General features: G+C 38.4%; 1 protein-coding gene across 9 annotated transcripts in view; it reads left to right on the top strand.

The window, feature by feature from the left end:
* Positions 1–23,481, top strand: part of LDB3 (LIM domain binding 3) — a 190,874-nt gene that overhangs the window by 128,853 nt on the left and 38,540 nt on the right. For 3 of the 9 annotated variants that reach the window (XM_074958765.1, XM_074958766.1, XM_074958764.1), the window contains 5 exons: positions 6,196–6,231; positions 8,042–8,248; positions 12,249–12,419; positions 14,344–14,451; positions 22,648–22,695. In XM_074958765.1, the coding sequence (XP_074814866.1) occupies positions 6,196–6,231; positions 8,042–8,248; positions 12,249–12,419; positions 14,344–14,451; positions 22,648–22,695 (570 nt within the window). The remainder of the gene's footprint in view (positions 1–6,195; positions 6,232–8,041; positions 8,249–12,248; positions 12,420–14,343; positions 14,452–22,647; positions 22,696–23,481) is intronic. The other 6 variants (XM_074958767.1, XM_074958772.1, XM_074958771.1 and 3 more) reach the window with 4 other exon arrangements.

The raw sequence follows: 23,481 nt of genomic DNA, 5'->3' as shown, positions 1-23,481 counted from the left end.
TAGCATATTTTGTTTTTCCATTTATTGACATGGGATTTATGTATGTAATGCCCATAAACATCCCAGGCATAAATGGGAAGATAGAACCTTTAATTGCTAGAAATGTAGAACCTGGTAATCTATAAATTGTACTTTTCAGTTGTTTTATCTTCAAACCAGGCACCTCAGCCTGTGCTCTGGCAGGTAGAACAGAAGACTATTTAATGGTCATAGAGCAGAATACTGATAAAGGGCTAACTATAGCCCTCTCATCTTCTTGCCCCTTTCTCATACTCTGTGTTTAGGGTCCAATCTCACAAGTGTTGCTGAGTATCCTCAATCCCCACTGACTTCAAAGATGGGGGACATTTTAAGTGGGATTCAGAGCAGCTTGATTCAGTTCCTAGCCTTGCCACAGACTTTCTGTGTGACAACAAGCAAATTACTCAGGGCCTAATTTTCAGAGGTGCTGAGGACCAACATGTCCAGTTGGAGTGTACGGGAGATTCAGGTGCTCAGCATCTCTGAAAATTGGGTCCTTAATCTCTTTCCACTTCAATTCTTCCTCTGTTATACAGCAGTAATACTTCCCTACTGCACAGGAATGCTGTGAGGATAAATTCAGTAATGTTTATGTAGCACTCAGATATTACATTGATAGCACCCTAAAAGTACCTACAGAGAGAAAACATGAAGGCCTCCTAGGAAGCCTTCAGCACCTTGCATAATCAGGCCTTTACTATGTATAAGGTGCCCTATCTCTGAGCCTGTGACAATGAGGGAAAGAGCTCTTCAGCTGAATTTAAAATGCCTGGATATGAAGAAATATCCACTGAATCACATACTATATTGAATTAAACGGTGCTGAGATATTTAAAGGAACATTTCACTGATAGTGTCTCACACTCCAGCACAGAGTTCCAGTTGTAAACACTGCAGGAGAAAGTTTAAATCCAAACTTTTTTTGTTTTTAAAAAAACTGTTCACTGGATTTTTTTTAAAAAAAATCTGTAATAAGCCCACTCTTGCTCCCATTGAAGCCACTGGAAGCCAAGGGCTTGTCTAGAATTACAGGGCTGCAGCGGCACTGTTGTAGCACTTCAGTGAAGATGCTACCCACACCAATGAGAGGGCTTCTCCTGTCAACGCAGGTAATCACCTTCTCTGAGAGGCAGTAGATTGAAGTCCTCACGTCAACGTAGTGCTGTCTACACCAGGAGTTAAGTCAGTATATTTGCGTCACTCGGGCGCATAGGTGACGCGTAGGGAGGAATTTGGGAGGGTCAAGTGCCTCCCCCCGAGATTTCTGCTTGGCCTGCTGGGGGAGAGGGAAGGGGCTCTGTCCTTCTCCTGCTGTCCCTGCCCCCCGGCATGCTTGGCCCCTGCCCATGGCAGCTGGGCCTAGGCAGGGAGCGGAAGGGGTGGGACCAGCCACTTCCCATGCCACTGCTCTGGGTTGCTGCTCTGTGCAGCACGGCAGCTGCCTGAGAGAAAGCCCAGCTGGGGAAGCGGTGAAGAGCCACCCCCGGCCTATGCCCAGCTGCCGGAGACCAGGGCCGAGCGAGCCAGAGCACTCACTCCCCTGGCATGTTTCCGGCTCGCTCAGCCCCTGTCCCCAGCAGCCGAGCCAGAGTAGGAGACAGCTCATCGCCCCCACCACCTCCTCAGCCGGGCTCTCTCTCTCAGGCAGCTGATGCGCTGCACAGAGCAGTGAGCTGGAGCGGTCAGCTTCAGCTGTGTGACAAGTGGCTCCATCCTGCTCCCCACCCAGGCTCAGTTGCCAGAGACAGCAGCCGAACATTCTGGGCGAGAGGCATAGCGGGAGAAGGACAGAGGCCCTCCACCTCCTGCAGGTAACTTTTGGGGCGGGGAAAGCGCGGTGGCCCCAGGCTGGGCGCAGGCTGAGGAGGGGTCACACATATGGGGAGGCATGAGTGGTCTATGCTAAGGGGTGTAGATTTTCCACATCCCTGAGTGATGTAGTTATACCAACATGAGTTATTAGTGTAGACCAAGCCTCATCATACAGTTCAAAGTGCAGGAAGGCAAAATTAGAGGAACTTCTCTAATACAGCAGCACAGATGGGTTCTGAGTTAGGGAGCTGAGCCCAGAAAAAAGATAGCAAAGCAGGAATGAGAACTGCAAAATAGCTCTGACCCACAATTTTTTTCTTTATTCCAAAATTTATTTCTTTTATTTTCTAATCTGTCCTCTCTGTATCTGCATGATTTTAGAGGAACAGTAAGGAATTAGATGGGTTTCAGAATAGCAGCCATGGTAGTCTGTATCTGCAAAAAGAAAAGGAGTACTGTTAGTCTCTAAGGTGCCACAAGTACTCCTTTTCTTAGTAAGGAATTAGTTTTGTTAATTCTGGAGAAAGTCTAGGATTCTCTTTTTAGGAGTGAGTGGAAAATGTGATAGCTCTGAGTTCTCATGTGCTTAACTTGAGTGCTGGTTTAACAATGTTTTACATTTGGTTTCTCAGTGAAAACAACAGTAAAATATACTATATGTTGTTCAGATTCTCTCAAATCCTTATTAAAGCTCTCTAAAGTTCAGAGCCTTTTGGCTTTCAACAGAAAGTAACAAGTGTGTTTTGTAAATGTGTATGGCAAATGTGTATTGCATTTTGTTACCTAATTTATTAAAATTCTTAAGCTTGATAGTTCAGTGGGTGGTTTTTAAAAGTCTTAATTCCATTCGCTCAGTCTGTCTGCATGATCATTTCATGCACTGTATTATCAAACATCCCCTAATTTCAACTATATACTGCACTGTGTAACTGAGACTAACAGTAGAATGGACAAATATATGTTCTCTGATGCACATATAAAGCTCCTACTGAAATCTGTGGGAGTTGCCACCATTTTGTTAGAGGGGACATTATACAAGGCCCTACTATCTAAAGCTGGTTCACCTGTGTGGGAGACAACAGGGACTGAAGAAAGCCCAGGTTTGAATCTCTCCCTGATACCCCAAAACTACTCTCCACGTCTATAATCATATTTGTGTGATCAGCCTGTATAATCACAATACAAAAATAGTTTAAATCTCATTGGGTCAAATTCTTCCTTGATGTAGTTCCACTGACTTTACTGAGCTTGCAGTAGGGATGAATTTGACCCATTAAATACAATAAGTGCAGTGGTTTTAGAAAGCAAATTAAGTTCAGCATTCCCATAGTGGAAAGGCTTAGGGTTTGGTCTGTTTCATCTTCAAAACTCTCTGTCAATACTCTGTACCAATAGCTAAGTCCAAATTCCAGTTCAGCTGATTCAACTACAGGAGTTGTTCTCACTCACAGAGAGGAGAATAATCCCTGATGAAAATGTGCTTTGTGCATTTGAGTTTGTCTTCTCCCTTTTCTCTCTGCTCTGAATGAGTTTTTTTCTCCCTGCTTTGTTCTGTGGAATTGTGTTTATTATAATTGTTCCATACCTCTCTCTCCTTTAACATCAGAACGCCCCTGCCACCATTATTAAGCAGTGCCCTACACTTGCACAGTTAGTGAAAGAGTTCGGGTGAAGTGCTGACCCCAGTGAAGTCATTGGGAGTTTTGCCATTAGCTTCAGTTCAGCCGGGATTTCGCCCACCTCTGCTGTAGCAGGAGAGGGTGAATGAGGTTAACCATAACTGCAGTGGCCTAATGCTACTAGAAGCCTTATCCCAATTGCTTGTCTTTTGGTCTGGACTGTTTATTTTTTTTCATAACCCATTTTGCTGTACTGGAAATAAACCATGCTTCAGATATTTCAGGCTATGAGTTTGTTTTTTAATATTCTTGCATGACTTTGGTTCTTGGTATATTATTTTAGCACTTCTTTTCTTTCCACAGACTAAATCTCTAACATATCCCCCACTTTTTTCAGCCTGGCTACTTGATATATTACATTCCGGTGAACTCACGACTCGGTCATCTATAGAGCTAGTGTTTGGTTTGTCATCACTCTAGAGAGGTGAACTGATCCAGCTTGGGGATTCAGTTTTAAGCCAGTATCTTCCATTCTGAGCAGCATGACATCCTTATTAAAGGCAGACAAACTTGTTCTGCTTAATTTCTGACATAGTGGGTTTTGAACATTTCCCTTGGACTCATACACTTTTGGGTTTGCCTTTCACTTAGGAAATATGGTGAGAAGGAGGAAAAGGAGAGACAACACAAATACAATGAGTCAGACCCACAGCTGTAAATTAGAGTAGTTCATATGACTTCAGTGGCACTCCACTGAGTTGCACCTGTTAAGGGTCTAGTTTAGTATATTTATATGTAACATACATGCACAGCAGTGACTAATACTAGCCCACCTTATGAAGAGAAGGGAATGGCTCTTCTATCCCTACTATGCTACCCACCTTCCCTTTAGCAAAATAAAAAACAGAACCAACAACAACAACAAACACACACACATACCACTTCCTAGAGGGGAAACCTTCACTAGCACACTTCCCCCTCAGAAAATGAAAATTCAGCAGCTGCTATCAGGGATTTCTGTTGTCCAAAGGGATGCAGTCAGAGCTGGCTCACTGTGGCTATAAGAGGTATCTTACTTTATCTTTCTACATAGTACCTTTGAAAGCAAACGGCTTCTTAATTAGTATTGTATTATTAAATAACATGTATCCAGATTAGGAACAGTCAAACAGTATATAATCAATGGTAATAAGTATAATCTACAGAAATACTCTGTGAAACTTTTTAAATACCATAAGCAAAGTAGAAAAATGACTTGGCCTAACAAATTAGTACATTTAAAATTTACATTGCATCTTTTTTTACTCTTAGGTGTCAGAATAAGCATCCCTATTCGAGATAGCACTTAAGCATATATTTAGGTCTCAATTAAATCTGTGTAAATAGTAGGCATGGATGTAAGCCTATTCTTAAGTGCTTTCCTGAATCAGGTCCTAAAAGATTTTAATTAGTTGAAAAATTATGTTTCAGAATTGTAAGATGGAGTATTAAAGTCTTAAGGCCCCAGTCCTTCTAACAGTTATACACATATTAACTGTACTCATATAAATAGTCTCATTGACTGTGCTGAAACTAGTCTGAAGCTTATAGTTAAGCACATGTATAAGTGTTTGCAGGACCAAGGCCTAATTCTGTACCACTGAAATCTGTCTTGCCATTGACTTCAATGGGAATCCTTCATTTGACTTAAATTGATGTTAGACTGGGGCCTTAGTGTCTTGTCCTTCAGCTCCTGTGTGGTTCACATTAAAGTAAATGGGAGTCTTATATGTATTACAAGTTCAAAATGGCACCTCATAAAGGCACTTGCCAGCTCACCCCTCCAAGTGGCTCTCTTTGCCTCCGTCTGTCTCTTTCCCCAGCATGAGGACCATGGAGGGGAATGCAGGGCTGGAGGTGCCCCAGATGCCTTCCCTTCCTTCGTTGCCCCCCAAAATGAACTTGATACTTTTGGGGGAAGGAGGAGAGTAAATGCTTGGTAGGGAGGGGAGAAGAGGAACCTGACAAGGGTCTCTGTTGCATGTAGCCTCACTATGTTGCTCAGCTCCAGTTGAGCTCCACACTGCGGAGGCACAATCCCAAGCTTTGTCCCTTAGGGCCTAACTGGGCAGGATGAATGGCCTCTTACACATTTTTAAGTGAGCCCAGACGTGTAATGCAGCCCATCTCATAGGAGTCCCTGTAAGCCATTAAAAAACAACAGCTTCACATTGAGCACATACTGGTAGTGCACATCTTTTCTAAGACTGGTTACCACTTCAGAACATTGGATACCCAGGGACAAACCAACTCTCACTGTGATTGTCTTCACAAACTGGAGTTGGCACATGAGTATGTTCTACTGGGATACTAAAGGGTTATTTTTTAAACAGGGCCATTACTGAAGCGAAAGCTTCCCCCAAATACACAGAGCGGTTGATTTTTAGTGTGTCGCTGAGCCTCCATTTTACTTTAACAATGAAATAGAGTTGCCTACAATTAACAAAGAGAAAGGTTGTAAAAAAAATCACACATCTGGGTTCCAGCATATTTTCTATCTAATTCTTAAAAAGAAAAAAAAAATTGATTCTAGGGTATTTCTCACAACAACAATAGTCATAAACATCGAGAACATAACTCGAAAAGGCTTTTGACAACCAAACATCTGTCCTCACCCTGCCTTCTTTTGCTGCTGTTCTTCCTTCTCCCCCCACCACTGGTACTTGCACTTGCTTTATTCACACTGTATCCCCTCCTTTCACAGTGGCAAGGAAAATGTTGCTGCAGCAGCTGAAAACAGGTAACGTTTGCCGTGTATTCTTTTTCCCTCGGACTTTCCACAGAAAGTTTTTACCTACAAATGCATCCGATGTAGTCACTCTTTGAACAGATGCATTATAGTGGTATTTCAGCTGAGATGATTTGCTAGAGATGTGCATTTTAATGCAGATATCTGAAAGATTCCTGGCCAGGTGGCAGACTACATTGGAAATGTGCAAAATATACCACATTACCTTTAATTCTAGAAAACAGAAAAATAAGCAGCATTTGATCCATGTTTTTGAAGTTCAATATTATAGTTATTCAGCAGAGGCGAACAGTCCAGAAGTTCAAGGACCATTTCCACTTTTAATCAGATTCCAGTGTTGTGGTCTGAGCTGCTCCACAGTTTTTTTAAATCTAAATTAGTTGAATTTCTTGGCATTTTAAAAGCAATTCTAACTCTGATTCTTGAGTTGTATTGATCATGGATTAAAAAGATACGAATCCATACTATATATAGTATTTTCTTGCATTTATATAGTGCTTTTCCTCTCAAGATTCCAATGCACTTACAAAATTCATAATCTATCTGTGTGTATATCTGTGTTATATACATTTATGTAGATGTAGATAAAAATAATTTCAGCACCAAACACGAAATGCAGCTATTTCTAGGATGAAGCACTGCCATTATTTATCAGAGCATAGCAACTCTTCATAAGTTCAGAGCATAGAAATAAAGATTTAAGACAGTGCCTTCCTCTGATATCTTAATTACTCCACATGGAACAAGGTTTTATGTCTGCTTTTAAAATAACCCATATTTGAACAAGTATTACAGAGAGTTAAAATCAGAGTAAGTGCGAGGATTGTCACCACTAACATCATGACCAACCGTGACTGGCATTCCCAGTAAGGAAAAAAAATTCAACAGTTGACTGGGTCATACCAATAAGATGGAACAGAGGGGGAAGGAGTTGATATATGAAATAATTAGCAACCACATTTACAGGGAATGAAGGGTAGTAGCTAACACTATTGCTTGTGTAGGACTGACCACAAGGTTATACTGTTGCTTCATTGAAACTTAATTGCAGATCTCTCTTTGTTGGACTACCTTGAACAATTTCAGACGTCTGTCTGTTTTTGGTGTCACACTATATCTACTGAGTCACTTATGGTTGGTTGTGTTGTAACATGTCTTCACCTCCAGTGTCTCATTTCTGCTAGGTCTTGTTTTGATACTATGATGTCAATAATGTGGTCTCCAGTTTTAGCTGAAGGATAAAGAAGACTGTAATGAACCTGTAGATCTCTATCCTGGTTCTCAGAACGACTCCTGACCATAGTCTTTAATACGGCATTGAAGATTGGTATGATTTCACATGTGACTCTGCAGTGATATCAAAGGGGACTTAAGGGATAAAATAAGAGGACATTGGAGATTAGCTGATGTAAATCTCTTCCCAAATAAGATGTCAGTCAGAAAACTGAAGCCTTCTTCATCAAACCAAGAGCTAACCTGGCTTTTTTTAATGCTGAGGTTCAGCAATTTCTCACTCTTTTTCCTTAAGGCCTTTCCCAGTGCATTGCATTCTAAGTCCTACGTCAGAGGGGTAGACATGAATGTTCTGAAATGATGTCCCATTTGTTAGATTACATGGTAAGCGTTTGGATCTCAGAAAACTAAGTGGAACAAATACAACACTTCTCACTTAAAAGCACTGGCTACTTTTTTGGCTAGAACTCTTCTTCACTCTCAAAGACCTAATATTCATTTAAGCAACTGGTAATGTGGTTAAAAATATATCTCATGCACATACACCCTTCTAATCTTTGTTACCCAGCCCTACAGGTTCTCATCATGTGGCACAGTATGTGACCTCAAGTGTTTGGCATCCTCCTAAGTCACGCACCATGGATGCCAACATTGACAAAGCTAAGCCAGTGGCCTCCAAGGGTTCCGTGAGGTTTGGAACGGGTTCAAGTCAAAGGGAAGCCAGTTACATCAGGACTGGCCAGAAAGCCCCTCTGACTTCATCCAATAATCAAAGGTACACTGCAACATGTAACTCCATAACTGACCTGGCTTGTGGCTTTGGTATGGTTTTGTAATAACATTCTCTAACTCTTTCATATGAAAAATCCCATTGCCTAAAAGGCAAATATCTAAGTACTATAAATTTCACCAGCTTTTAGTTCATATGCTTCCTGTTGTAAGTGACTTTCTTAATGGCTTCCTCTGCCACCAGGCAGGTGACAGTCACATAGGAACCATCTCCACAGAAACAGCAACCCATTCTATTTAATGGATGCTCAGTTGGCATTTGAATAGAGCTCCTCTTTCTACTAATGCAAGTCCAAAACACATCCATGTTGTGTTCTACTATAAATGCAATCTCCAGCAATTCCATTATTAACATATGCTACAATAGAAGAGATTAGTTCTTTGACTGCACATTTTGATTTATCTTCCCTACAATTTCAATCCTTACCCTACCAGAGATTTCTTTGGAGCACCTGAAACAAAAACAACTTTGTGCACTGCTTAAAAGAGACTAACTACTACTTTAATAACCTGCTCTTTAGTTACTATTGCAAGACTCTTAGACCTGGAATTTCATAGGGCTAGGACTCTTCTCAGGTAAAGGAGTGTAATCTGTACTTATTTTTAGGTGTGTGTTTGTGTGTGTGTTTTAAATATGGTTGTTAATCATTATCATCTGCTTAACCTCTGCTGAACTGTGTTCCTTCTCACGTGTGAACATCAAAATCGTAACAGAATATACGTACATGCGTGTGTATATTCATCCACATAACTTTACCATGCTGAACATTTCATTTTATAGTTTATTAAGGATATTGAGCTATTTAAGAACTTACGTTTCCTTTGATTATCCCCTTAAAATATAAAATACTGTAAAGACTGATGGAATGGGGTGGTTGGTTAAAAGTGAACTGGAGAAGAACCAGTAAGGAAATAACAGTAAATCACTTTAAGGTACTTAATCATAAAATTATTATTCATGCTCTGATATACAGTAGCTATTTCATTTTATAAACTATGACCTCATCCCTAGTCAATCAGCAGACACCTGAAGAACTGCTAGGAACCTCCTGGCTCTGCCACTGATTCTCATGGTGGTCTTTGGTTACTCTGAATTCTGCCCCAAGTTGCACCCATTCAGTGGGTTGAACATATTAACTGAGGGCAGAATTCCCTTTGGATTTGTTTACCTATTTCTAAAAAGAAGAGTTCTAAGAGTTAATATATATAAAGAGCTTTCAAGCTGCAGACATTGTATATGTGCTAAGTATTATTATTTCTACCCAAAAAAGAGAGAAAGACTGGCTAAATCGCCACATATTTCTACAGCTTGCTCTTTTGTGTGTATGGAATGTTCCTCCTGCAAAAGGTGAAATCCTGGCTCTGGCGAAGTCAATGGCAAACCACCCTTTGCCTTTAGTAGGGACAGTATTTCCAGTCTAAGGTTTTGTAGGGGTTAATCCAAAAACTGATTGTTCAACGCAACTACAAGCATTCATAAAACAGGGAACAACCCATTTCTGCTGTCATTACACTGTGGTAAAGCTGGAGTGATTCCAGTAAAGACAGTGAAGTTACTCTGGATTCTACTGGTAGAAGTAAACAAAGTATTAGGTCCAAAGTGCAGAAGTTAAAGGTAGCAAGATCACATTGCTGACTTAACTATTTATATATGCTTTGTGTAACTATTTTCTTATTCTCTGGAATAATGAATGCATATCCTAGTGATCTGCAGTTGCAGGAGAAGGATTCAGGCCTATGTGACTTTTAGATTTCTAGTGCCTAAGTAAAGAAACCTTCAAAACATGTAACATTATTGTTTGATGTCCTTATAATGTATTTTAATGTGCTTGCATTCAGTTTTATTATATCTACTATAACATGCTCATCCGCCTCAAACCTGCCCGCACACAAGTACATGTCCACATAAGTTCTTAGTGTTCCTTTGTTTGATTAATTATTGGGTATGTGTTTCAGTTCACATTTAAAAGATTCACTACAAAAATTGAATAACCATACCATAGGCTTATTACCCATGCAGTGAAACCCTGACCCCAGTGAAGCCTGTGGCAAAATTCCCATTGACTGTAGTGGGAACAGGATTTCACCCATGGTTTTTTGTCTTGCTCATTTGTGTTTCCTCTTAAGAAAAAACATACAGTAAATCTCATTTTGTTTGAGGCATGGTTTCAGTCCATGCAAATTTGCCAAACCTAAGGTATAAGAGTAAAATTTAGAGTATCTCCACTTTGGTGTAATATCCATTCCAAAAAGAGGAAATGCAGCTACCACACTGCTTGCAGAGACAGTCAAATACATTGTGTTTTCTTTTATCTGTAAACATGGTATTGCATTCATAACTCTGAAGCCAGGGCATTGTACAGCTACAGTGTTATATGCTTTAAATAATACATAATGTATTGGGATAGTGGCTGAGGCAAATGAATCCACAGCATGTTAAAATATGGCATCAAGAACAATGAGGATTAGATCTGAGTTTTGCATATGTGTATGAAGGTTGGAAAATTTCTGTGGAAAAATTTGAAAACCTAAATTGTCGATGTGGTGGATATTTTCACTAGCTTATTCATTCTGTAGCTAATGGTAGATACAACATATAAAGAGAAAGAGATGGGGGTTGTTTCCTTTTCCTGTTTCTTTCTTTTGAATTCTGTTTGTTTCCTTTTCAAATGGGATAGTTCCAAATGACTCAGGTGTGTTTATTTCATTTACTGACAGCTCGCTAGTAAATTCACTATTTGCCTTCCGTTTTTTACATGTGTCATTAAAACATTTCAGCCCAGGACTTGGAGAGTTCCTCCTCAAAGTAGCATGTGCTATTCATGCTGGGCTATGGTCTAATCGATAGGCGATGGCCTGGGACTCAGGAGACTCAGGTTCAGTTCCCAGATGAGCCACAAACTTCCTTTGTAGCCTTGTACAAATCAGTTAATCTACACTGTGCTTCAATTTCCCATCTGTAAAATAGGATAACACTTCCTCACCTCACAGAGTTGTTGTGAGGATAAAATCCATTAACAACTGAGAGGTGTTCAGGTATCATTGTGCTGAGGGACATAGAAGTGCCTAAATAAAGTGTTACAATCAATATTTTGTACTCAAAAAGACTAGATGTAGTTTTGGTTTCAATAAGCCTATTTTGTCATCAGATAAGGGAAGATAGGTTGCTCTGGTCTGCTCCTGCTCCACTTGTGTGACAAAGAGAGCAGAAACTAACTTCATCTCCCAAGCAGGCTTAGGAATGGTATAGCAAACTCATATGCTGCCCCATCCCTTCTTTCAGCCCTGCTGTTGGGGGTGGTGCGGGGCATGTCAGGGATATGGCTTGCTACTCAAACTTTTAGTGGGATGAAGAGTGCTGAGCAGAGAATGACTGAGCCATAATTAGCTCTCTAGCACTGTACCACCCTGCACATTGCACTGAGGAGATTACACCCCGATAGTTCCTGCTCAGTAACATCCAGAACAGCAGTAACTTGTAGCAATTCTGTTTATTCAGACCTATGACGATATTGTACAACTGGTTTCCTTTCATCAATCTAATTTTTTTAATGCTTCCACCTAATGTAATCTCTGATCCGGAAGTTAACATTATGCATCAGTGAGTGAAATTTACCCTAGCACTGAGGGTTCTTGCAGTCCTCTTCACAACCACCTAAGTCTCACGTTCTGGGAGTTTTTTTGCCATTAACTTCAGTGGGACCAGGATTGGGCAGTAAGGCCTTATGTGCTGTGGGATGAATTTCACCCAAATGAGAACATTATTGAACTCAGGATTAAACCTAATTTTAGTCCTAACGCAGCTACAGAAAAAGCTTAACAACTGTGCTTTTGACCTGCCATATCTGTGCTTTCCCCCCCAATAATACAGCTTGTCACTCTGTTCGCAGCTTTTGGGGCCAAACACAGTAGGTTTTGTGCCTTTACACAGTAAACATACACCTTTTTAAGATGCTTCTTGTTTTATTTAATTTAACTCTAATTAGTACCCCTGTTGAGCATGCGCCAGTGTCTACCAGCTCTGCCTCTGTTCCTGTACCAGTTGCTTCAGCCAATCAGCCTGCTACTGCTACTCAAAACACGTCCAATCAGATGACACCACCATCAGCCACTCCTATCTCTGTAGTACAAGATTCCTTCTCTTCCTCTTTCCAAAGGTAATGCTTTTTTGCATTGTCTTTTTGCAGATGTCTCCCTGTTTGGTGTTTAGAAGTGCTGTGAGTGTGTGTGTGTGTGTACATGGGAGTGGGGGGCGGAACTTTATCCAAGTTTGCAGAATGTTGGGAAAATATGTTGCCTAGTTTTATGTATTCTGAAGTTGTTTGTTGTTGGAGTGTTGAATTTTTGTTTGGAAGGAAATTGCAAGATGCAAACTGATCTCAGACAAAATTAATCAAATATATTGCAAGTGAGGAATATAATTTACATTTTCAAAAAAGAAAATCTGATGTTAAAAATAGAACTGTTTTGTCGCCAGTAGTGAGGACACCAAAGTTTCATAATTAAAACAGCGAGTGAAAATCCTTTACATTGCATTACAGCAGTGTTAAAATTATCAAGAAATAAACAGGTTAATAAATTAGGCAAGCTAATACAAAGATCCATCTGGATTTTAATATACCTAAACAGTGACAACGCCCTTTAGAAGTTCAAAGAAGAAAATGGAAAATGCAGTTTAACCCTTTGGGTGATAACACACTGTGTATAGTAGGATTTTTGATATTTACTGTAGTGTGACAGATCTCAATATTATGGGATGTGCCATATACAGGATGTCAGTAGATCCATTCATTTGGTGGTTGACTTCTCTATAAAGGCACTAAGTTGATTCATTTCTATTTAACTGTGTTTTTTCTAATAAGATTTTACTGTACAATTAATACAAGATTTAAAAAGGAACAAAGATATTAATACAGAGTCTATTCTCACTTCACTGAGTATTCATAATTGCTGTATAATACTGAGAATTATACATGTATATCTAGGGTGAACAGACTCAGACTCTGGGAAAAATGGGTGAAGTTTATGATGTTGCCATTTACATAATAATTGTCAAAAGAATAAGAATGAATTTATGTTGTATCTTTTTTCTTTTCTCTTTTACAGTTTTTGCTCCTAAAAGCTTTGAAAATCATTTACCTTGCACATTTTAGCCCACTTTAAGTGGCCAGGAACAAAAAGTCTCCCCTTCAATAATATGAACTACTCTCAAACAATAGAGGCTCAAAATGTAACCTACAGTATCTTAAAATGGCATAATTTGGTAGGAAATGTTCTTTCTGTTCTAAAGCTTTTTTTTTTTACCTGATATTCTCTCACAAAGACACTTGAAAAATATTTATGAATACTGACTTTTTTTAGCTACTAGTATCTCAAATTTCTTTCAAAATACTTTTTGTTTGACTCTGTATTTTTGTTCTGATGCCATAGAGCCAGACATCCAGCCAGCAAAGGGAGACCAAGCAAAGCACTACACTCTATTTTCCTAATTATATTGATAACATCATTGCTTGAGAAGCATTTCACGTACAATAATTGTTTAAATAATTTTAGCCCTCAGTATATCTTTACTTAAACTGCTGCACGAAGACAATGAAGTGTATAACACATTCTTGAAAAAGCAAATCCCTACTCCATATAGGTAAGAATATAAATAACCTTTTGGGATTGATCACAACAAAAATGACCATAAGACCCTTGTGCTCTTTACTCTGGCATTAGCTGAATATTGAAATGTTTGTCTTGACTTCTGATTCAAATATATTGGTCCTTACAGGGTAAAAATGTATGCCTTCAAACAAAATACTTGTCTGAACTACCACCTTTCTGAGCTATCCAGAGAGTCCTGTTTTAATATTTTTTCTGTAACTTATGTGTTTTGTCTTCTGTAGGAATGTGCTTGGTTGTGCTATACTGTGGGTCTGCAGATGTATTCCATAGAAAATACATGTGTTGCTGGTAACTATAGAGTGGTTGTCTTATACTTGAACTCATACATGGCTCAGTTCTGAGATGTCATTCTTGTTCTCCTTGTAACATTCTTTTGTACATGCTTTCATGCTTTTACTGTGTCCTCTGCAGAGTGCTTGCAGGCCCCAGCTCTCTGTCACAGCCTAAACCTTCCCCTGGGTCCAAGAACATGTCACTAGCAGCTTCCACTGTTTCGTCTGCTATCTCTGCTCAGTCTAGGTATTTTTGCAAACATCTCTCATTTTTCTTTTTAGTTAGATTGTTTTCACTCTTCATTATTCACTCCAGTTTGAGGTTCCTAACTTCTTAAAAGATTGGCTTGGGAGAGAACATTGAGAAGTCAAATTTACTCCATGGAGCAGCCTGTTTGTTTTGATGTTATCTGAATTAAAACCAAGCTAAAAGAAAACCTTGATCTTTCAAGTATTAGGTTTAAAGTATATGACTAAAAAATGTTCTCAGAGCTCATACAGCTAGTTGTATGTCAGATTCAAATTTGTTTGTTTGTATGGTGTTTGTCTAATTAAGAGAGGTGGCAACCCCAAACTGTGTTTTACTTGGTGAAAAATTTGGATCATAATGTGACCAGCTGACCCCGTTTTTAAAGGTTCATCAGACCTACTTTTATTGTATTTTAAACAATGATTAACTAATGACAGATCACTGGTGGGAGAAGGGTTAGAAATAGTTATCATTAGAAACAAAGGATACTACCATAATGCTTTCTGCCAGGCTTTCCTAGTTGCTTTGGAGCATTTACATTTAATCAAGCTGAACAGTAGAGAAGGCAATGGATTTTAAGATTTATTATTTGAGCACAATTAGATGATGATGATGATGATGAGAGAGACTGAGTCAGTCAGTAATGTAGTTGAGATAATAATTATCCAAGTGTGCTTTATCTCAACATAAAACAGACAGAAATCACCTCAGGGCATTGTTTGCAGTGAAAAGAGGACACAGGTTTGAAGGCTAAATCTGGGGAAATTTTATATATAAAAATCTTATATTATAGAAAAAATAACTGACCCACAAGCATATCTCAAACCTTTCAGTATGTTGTCATTTCTCTAGCAACAATGCAGAATTGAAAGAGCTCTGGGATGGAAAATCGTTATTGGTTCTGGAATGTAAATATGCGCACTAAGCACTCCATCTGTTTCTATAGTTCCCATATTAAGCAAGCTAAAACAAACTAGGCCAAATTAATTCTTGTTGTAATTCCACTGACTTCAGTGGAAATACACCAGAGATGAATTTGTCTCATTGGGCACTACAATTGACTTCAAATTTTCCCCATTAACTTCTAAAAACAGAGTAAGGTCCTAGGTCAAATCTGCAACCAAGGGCATTGCAAATAAATAAATAAATAAAAGCAACCAGAGCTGTAAGAACTCATGTGGAGAAGTGAAGAACTAATTGATGTGTTAATCTGGTACATACATTTTCACTTTATGTAAAGTTAATGGGTCACTGGATTAATTTTATATATATATATAAAGTACAGCAAAATAATTGCTAGGGGAATTCACTGAGAAGCCAGATGTTGCCAGGAGAGGAAAATCTTGCCATAAGACCTTCAATATCTTGGAAGGGGTCCTCTTATTGACATTGCACCACTTCACTAAACAGTTTTACATGTATTCAGATAAGTGTTGATTTTTAGCTTTCTGTGTGTATGACCAAGATTTTTAAAAGTGACCAGTGATTTTGGGTGCCTCCATTACTTTTGGGTGTCCAACTTGAGACATCTTAGAGGCCTTATTTTCAAAGGGTGGGTGCTCAGTGTTTTCCAAAAGAATTCTTTTACTGCATTTGCATCCGACTCTGTGTTTGGTTACACTTGTAAATGGTGCTGGGGCTATCTTGTTCGCTTGAATGCTGATTTTAATTAGAATTTATTTGTTTGAGAATGGGGTCTGGGATCATTGAGATTGATAAAAAAAAATTTAATTACCAAAGAAGATCTCTTACTTGCTTGGGGAAAAAAATACTACATATAGTTAGGCATCAAAAGCTATTTCTTTTGAGGACGTGGTCCTAGCTGCCATGTAAGCTCATGGGAAGTATTTCTCTCTGTTTGTAATTAAACCTTATCCATAGATCAGAACAAAAATTGTAAACAAATGTAAGGCCTGGCACTTACTGTTGCAAGCCAGGAAATCTGCATCAAAATTTTGTCAGTCTGTATTCCAAGCCTTCCAGATTGCTACTATGGGGATCTTTTTTAACATGGTTGCAAAAGGGATTTGCATGCGTGATTCCTCTTGGCTCTAATGGGAGTTACAGATGTAAAATCACTTGGACATGGATAAATGAAGAGACTCCTAAATGTGCGAGTCCATTCAGCTTCCCATCGTAAGGCAAAGAAAGCAGAAACAGATTAGAATAGTGATTGTATGGAACAATAGATGCACAGAAGCTGCTTGTAGCAAGTAGCAAATAGCAGCTTAGAAGCAATTGCTCATTGTTAGTCCACAGCAGAGGTAATTGGAGTGGAAACTGCACATTGGCTCCAAAGAATTCTCCTTTGAGTTTATTTTTACATTTATTGTGCACAATATCTCAGGCCCTCTCTAAATCATTCCAGGGTAGGGAATCAATACAATATACGGCAAAACTACCAGTGCATTTTTCCTTTTGTAGACTACTCGCCTGGAGAGTTAGGGATTCATTTTTTTCCATATCCTGAGCATGGATTTAACTCCAGGAGTACTAGGTAGTTGTGAGGCTACATCCATATGTAGCATTCTGAAAGTTTGTTCCATCTAACTGTTTTAGATACTTTGGACCATGTTCATCCCATTAAAGTTACTGGTTTTACACCAGGGATTACACCTGTCCCACTATTTTGATACTTTTTATTCCATTCAAAGAAAAAAATATATTGGTCTGTTTCCAAATATTTGTGGTCTTAGCGCCTGATCCTGCCAACATTTAACCATGTAGTAACTTTCTAAAATTTCATAGTGCAAATTTCAGGTTATTCCGAGGAGCATTTATTTTATTAACATAGCTGATTATTAAGATTGTTTGTTCATAAACCGAAGCTGTCTCCTTTATACTCAGCTTCTCCCTGCTGTCTGATTTGTTCAGCGATGCCACAATCCAGTGCTTCTGACATTCACATTTAACTGCCAGAGAAGTCATTATGTTGTCACAACTGCTGGGCTGTGAGGCATCACTCAGCAGCGAGAGAGAGGTAGGATATAAAACTTCTGTTTGTGTGTACAGTCACTGATAAATCCATCAGAATGAGAGGGAAAGAAATCTAGAAAAAATGTGATGGCTTCAGAAAGACTTCGTCACAACAATATTTTATAGCAGGTCAGTGATTTCTTAAAACTACCAACACAGACTGACCTCACAGTCCTGTCTCAGGCACCGTATCTACTGAAGTATGGATAAGACAGGGAAGGGTGGATTGATCCAGGTAGGAGTTACAGAACAACCCAGTTCCCAAGGTTCTCTGTTAATTGTTTCTTCCAAGTGAGGGATTCATTCATTGAAAAGCAATGCAAGTCTAGTCTGTTGTCTATAAAATCCCAGAGCTGAATTCTGCAATCAGACTTAGTTGGATGGGCGAGTTGCTCTTCATGAATAAAACTAAGGGAGCGTCACCTGAATCTAAAATCCTGAGACACAAAAATTATCTGATGTGTGTTTTCTTGACTGTGGTCCAAATTCTTCTCTCATTTACACCCATGTAACTGCATTAGGCTTAGCCTGGTATAATTGAGGGCAAATCTGGTGACTGTGTGTACACACAATCCTAGTAAGGTTACTTACTTCCATGGTATATTAACTGCTCATGAGGCCAACTATAGATTCCGTACAAACTGGTGCCAGCTCTTTTCCTCCAAGAAAATAATGAGGGATCTCATCTAAATGGAAATGAACAACATTGTGGGAAGGGAGAAAAATAAAACCACAAATACTTTTTATGTTTCTTTTTCTGGGCTCAGTTTGTAATGTTGTCACCAGTTTGCTTTTATTGCCTAACCTTAAGTAAGAAATGCATGTCCACTGGTTGACTTGGGCTAAAAGACAGATTTGTTGTGTATTGTTGATTTCTATTTCTAGGTTACTGATGTAGGGAAGAGAAAGAAGACACCAAGCTTTAAAACTGTCAGTTCTCCAGTTTAAGGAATTGGTTAAAATCACTTCAGAATTTGTTTTTATGATTATGAAACTGCCTGCCCTAGCCAATAAGGACATCTAACGGACTCTGAACAGGATGAGATGCTGTTAATTACCTGTGTCCACTCTAAATGTCTAGTCACTGGATGACAGCACTCTATCCCTTATATAAGATCCTTGGAATAGTTGCACTGCAGACAATTATCTTTTTTAACTTCAATTTTTCCTATGAATGCTTTATTATTTTGCCATCTTCCTGGTTTATTTTTAAGTAACAATCAGTCCAATAAAGTTATGCTCCTAAACAGTATCATGCTCTGGAGTGAAAGCACAGGGTAAATCAGAAAGCTGTAAATTCTTGGGCTCAATTAGCATTACACAATTTGCTGAGAAACTCCCAAATCAAAATGTAATAGTTTCTCTTGAAATGTCATTGACTAACTGTAGCTTTTTCTTTCTTTTTACATTTTGTCGCATTAATGCTAGACATGTGTACCAGTATACAGTGATAGGCTGCTTGTTATCATTATGTTATTATTTTGTTATTTCACTTTTTAATTTATCCACATTTGCTTGTCCGATAGTGTTTTGGAATCAACTTCACTGTCAGTATTGTCGCACTCAACAAACCAAACCAAAGCATCAGGGGCCTCTCACACTTGTGCAAACCAGCAATAAGTCCATTGACATCTGATGGAGTTACAATTACTGGTGTATGAGAGAGGAGAATCAGGCCCACTTTGTGTACATAATGTTAACTTGTGTCAGAGATTAAAATATTAAAGGATGACACATTGTCTTTAACTTGGGTCTCTGAGTTTTGGCAGTGTACCAGCATACATTGTAATGAGAACACACTGATCTAAGACCCCCTCCTTTCTCAATGTATGGGTTCAGGTACAATAGTGGTAGTTTTTAGCTTTTGTTTGTTTGTTTGTTTTTGTTGGTTTCCGATTTTGGTATTTAAATACAACAGTGTAGTGTGTTAAATTCCTTGGGTCTGATCCTGCCATCCTTATTTAGACAAAACTCTCATTGACTTGTGTGCAGGAGGGTTTTTAAAGTGTAGTGTTTAAAAAAAATCAGACTAATAAACACTAAATTATAAAAGAAAAATATCCTTCTAGAAGACTATGATGGCAGCAGTGTTAGCTCTTCTACATTACTTCCTATCTTGTATATATGCACTAACAGGGTTTTAAAATAGGGGATTATCTAAATAATAGCTGTTTAAGAACTTTTGAAAAACTGAACATTAAATTTATAGATTGTCATGTAAAAATTCCTGAAATAAGGATTTTCAGGAAGAATGAAAGTGGGTTTTCACATAATGGCTCTTTAGCTGATTGTGTGTATATACTTTTTAAAAGATAGATTATCAAGAAACTGCAACTACTCCTTTGTGTAGATCCCTGAAATAAGACTAACATTTTGTAAATCCCAGCAAGGATGTTTTTCAGTTTGAAATATGATAATTGAATTTTTCTGTCACTAATATCTGTGTAACAGTTACTCTGACGGATAGGTAACTGTCAGATGTCTTTCACTTTCCATGGTACTTTCCATAATCTTTAGTTGCACAATTAACTTTTTGAGTAATATATTCTGGTTCAAAATGAATTATGTCCATTTGTGCTCTGAAAATGATAGTTAACCACTCTCAGAACTACAAATCACATGCTAATTACATAAGATTTTAATATAATAATATGTAGCAACAACTAATTAGTAATTAAAGATCTAGACACCATTTTGATCACATTAATTGCATCGCTAATTCAACCTTTAACTATAAACTTATTAGTGTGTTTTATTTGATCCTTTTTCCATTTCCCTTCTATTCACATCCCTTTTCATTTAGACTTAGGAAGCACTCTTAATCCTTGTTCCTCCAAATAGATATGCACAGGTACTCATGTGCAGCCCCACTGAATTCTACATAGGCAAAAATGTCTGCTGGTGCATGTAGCAGTTTGAAGGTTGGGAACTTAATCAGTAAATGAGAGCAAGCAAGTTTGCCTTGAGCACATATAAACTCCCTTACTACTTAACTACCTCTTTCTGCTTCTCAATAGCATCCTGGACCATGATACCCCCCTCAACCTATTTAAAAAACAACTGAACATTGAAAAGAATAATTATTTAAATTAGCATATTCAGAATTACAGCTTGCCACAATCAATTATCTGAACCCAAGACAGGGGACCCAAAGAGGGCTACACTAAGAAGTTGGATATGTTAGTGCCCTGAAATCTTAATTTGCACTCAAAATGGAACAGCAAGAGGTGACAAGTTTCTAAGTCCTCATATTGTTATCAGCAGGCAAGGGATACACTCCCAGGTTAGATCTCCCATAGATGTACAAGGTGCAGTAATGCAGCAGGTCTGGAGATTGAAGAGCTAACTGGGACCTCAGATGAACTGTATAAAATTAGTTTCCTTATAGTTACAGGTAAAGAGGACTCTGAAGGGGTAGAGCTCCATACCAGTGGTCAGAGGGCTGAATTGTAGCTGGAGTTGGATTCTTTCTCTTTACATAAAAACCTTCTTGTTTCTTTTGTTATAAACTGTCCATTCAGGAGCATACCAAAGATTTTTTTAAATGGGTGCCTATAACTGGACTCCTAAATCCACATTTTGGCACCGAGATAAGTAGCCTAATCTTTCAAATTACTGAACATCCAGCAGCTCTCATTTAAAAACAAGGCAATTTATTTAGGTGCTAAAATATGGACCTAGTAAACCAACTTTAGACACTCATCTTTAAAAAACTTTGCTCTAAACCTTCAGGGAAAAAAGAAGTTGCTGGCAGTAATATCTTTGCTGCTGCTGTTGTGGGACGATCTAGTCCATTCCACCGGTTTAATTGAATTTTTCACCTTAAATCTGGGACAGGCCTAGTTTCTCTTAGAAGAGCCTTCTCCTCAACTTCTTGCACAAAATTACTCAGCTACAATGGGATGGAGATTTCTCCATTGCCTAATCCAGGCCAATGGATTTTCCCTGGATACTTAAAACAAGTCTCCCAAGACGTGTGTGGCAGCATGGAACTTCTTAATCAATGTTCCTAACTAATGAAATCTGATCTAAGAGAGATAGGTCAGTTTCTTTAATGATTTCCCTTCAGTTAAAACACACTGTGTTCCCCAAGAAATAGTTTCAGGGAAAGGGATTACAGAATTATTTTTGGAGCCTGTCATTAATAATTGATTAATCATATTTTCCCCTTATTTTAAAGCCTGTAATGTTAACCTGACTCTTTCACAGCCTATCTCACAAGGTTTAAAGCATAGCTAACTAAATACCTAGTTCAATAACATTGTAAAGACATAGGGTGAAATCTTGGCCCCATTGAAGACAGTTGTAGAACTCCTATTGATTATAACCGATTTAGGATTTCACCTGTAATATATAGCTTGACTTTGACATGAATCCGATGGTCAAATCTGTTGTCATTCATTTTTTAACATTTTATAAAAATACATCCATCATTTCACAAGATCAAATCTTCCATAGACTTTTAAGTGTTATCTCTGCAGGCTGATCCCTTTATTTTTATCCTTTACAGTTCCACCAACCGAAAAATGCAGTCTGGGTTGAAAATAACTAGGGAAACGCGCAGGGTTGAAAATAACCAGGGAAAAGTTGGGGGTAGTAGCTTGATGCTGTGGTTTCATTTACATTGGCACTTGTCTTTATTATGGGACAGCTGTTTGCCTCACCACAATTATGGTGGAGCTGAGCTCCCAAGTTAAGAAGTGATGTTTCAGTTCAAGGTTCACATTACTAAGATTTTGTGCAACTTACTTCGGAGTATCCAGATTTGTGGACACTGAAACAAAGCAAATGTACCTTTTTTCTTTGTGTTAGTATTTAGTGAATGTCAAAGCAAACTGTCTCTAATTGCAAAACTAAAATCCTACAACTAAAGAATTAACACCAATGTATAAAGCTATTGATTTATGGGGCATATTAGTCGATGAATCAAATTGTCCTCACCTTATTAAGGCTGTAGTGTGATTTCTAGTCTGAATAAGATGAGCAGGTTTTGGCTCAATAACAGTAAAACATTGTTTTTGTAACCCAGATAAAAAGTAGTGCATGTCATGTACTTTAACATGCCTCAACATACTGCTTATTGCATATAGTATGTACTTCCTTTTCATAAGGAACTCTTTGAAGGATAAGATGCCCTAATTATCCTGCTATATTTGGTTCTCAATTTCAAATGACATTTTCTTTTGCATAAAAACACAAACTTTTGTCTTATTTTAGCTTCAACCGGCATTCTTCCACCTCCATCAGCTACCAGTCAAAAAAGAGGTATAAAATATTATCTTTTGCAGCTACTACACATTAAAAGTATTTAACACACCACTTTAATGCTACTAGTAGACTTCTAGTGAACTATTAACCTAAAAGTGATCTTATTAAAAATGTCTCCTCTCTCCTTTTCCTGATGACTAATAGTTTTCAAACGTAGTATTTAATTCATTTCCTCTCACATGTTATTGTCTGTTACAGATCCATTCGGTTAAGATTGGGCACTTTCAGTGCCTTTCAGAGATGTTATCATTTTACTGTTCCATTAAACCATCTTCAGTCCTCAGGATATCTTTTGTCACCTGCTTAACCACTATTTACTTTCTGCGGCAGAAATTACAGCTGGTAAATCTTTCCAAAGCTGATTTAGCTTCACTAAAACCCTTAATGACGTAGCTCAATGCTTTATTTCTCTCTTACAGGAGTCTGTTCCTCTCCATCACTAAATGTAATCTGCAGCCTCACTTTGGTTGTCTTCATAAACAGTTCCATAGTTGGTTATTGAACTCAGTGGTGCTGTTGTTTTTCGTTTGTTTGGAGACAATTTTTTTATTTACTCCAAGTGATTTTCTCTTTAGCAGACACCAGTTTCCTAGAAGTACAAGGAAATCTAGGGCAGAGTTTTAAAGTGCTATAGATATTGAGAAATACATGAGTAACAAAGCAGTTATTTTTCTGCATGATGGTCTAAACATGAGTAACCTGACTCAGATTTCCTAATGCATTTTGCAAATTTAGAGTCCTAAAAAGGGTCTTTACCACTGAACCCAGGTGTATGAGACGAGA

This window comes from Natator depressus, chromosome 7, assembly GCF_965152275.1.
Source record: "Natator depressus isolate rNatDep1 chromosome 7, rNatDep2.hap1, whole genome shotgun sequence".
In the NCBI taxonomy this organism is placed as follows: Eukaryota; Metazoa; Chordata; order Testudines; family Cheloniidae; genus Natator; species Natator depressus.
The sequence above is the reverse complement of the archived record's forward strand: the minus strand, read 5'-3'. Positions and strand labels throughout refer to the sequence as shown.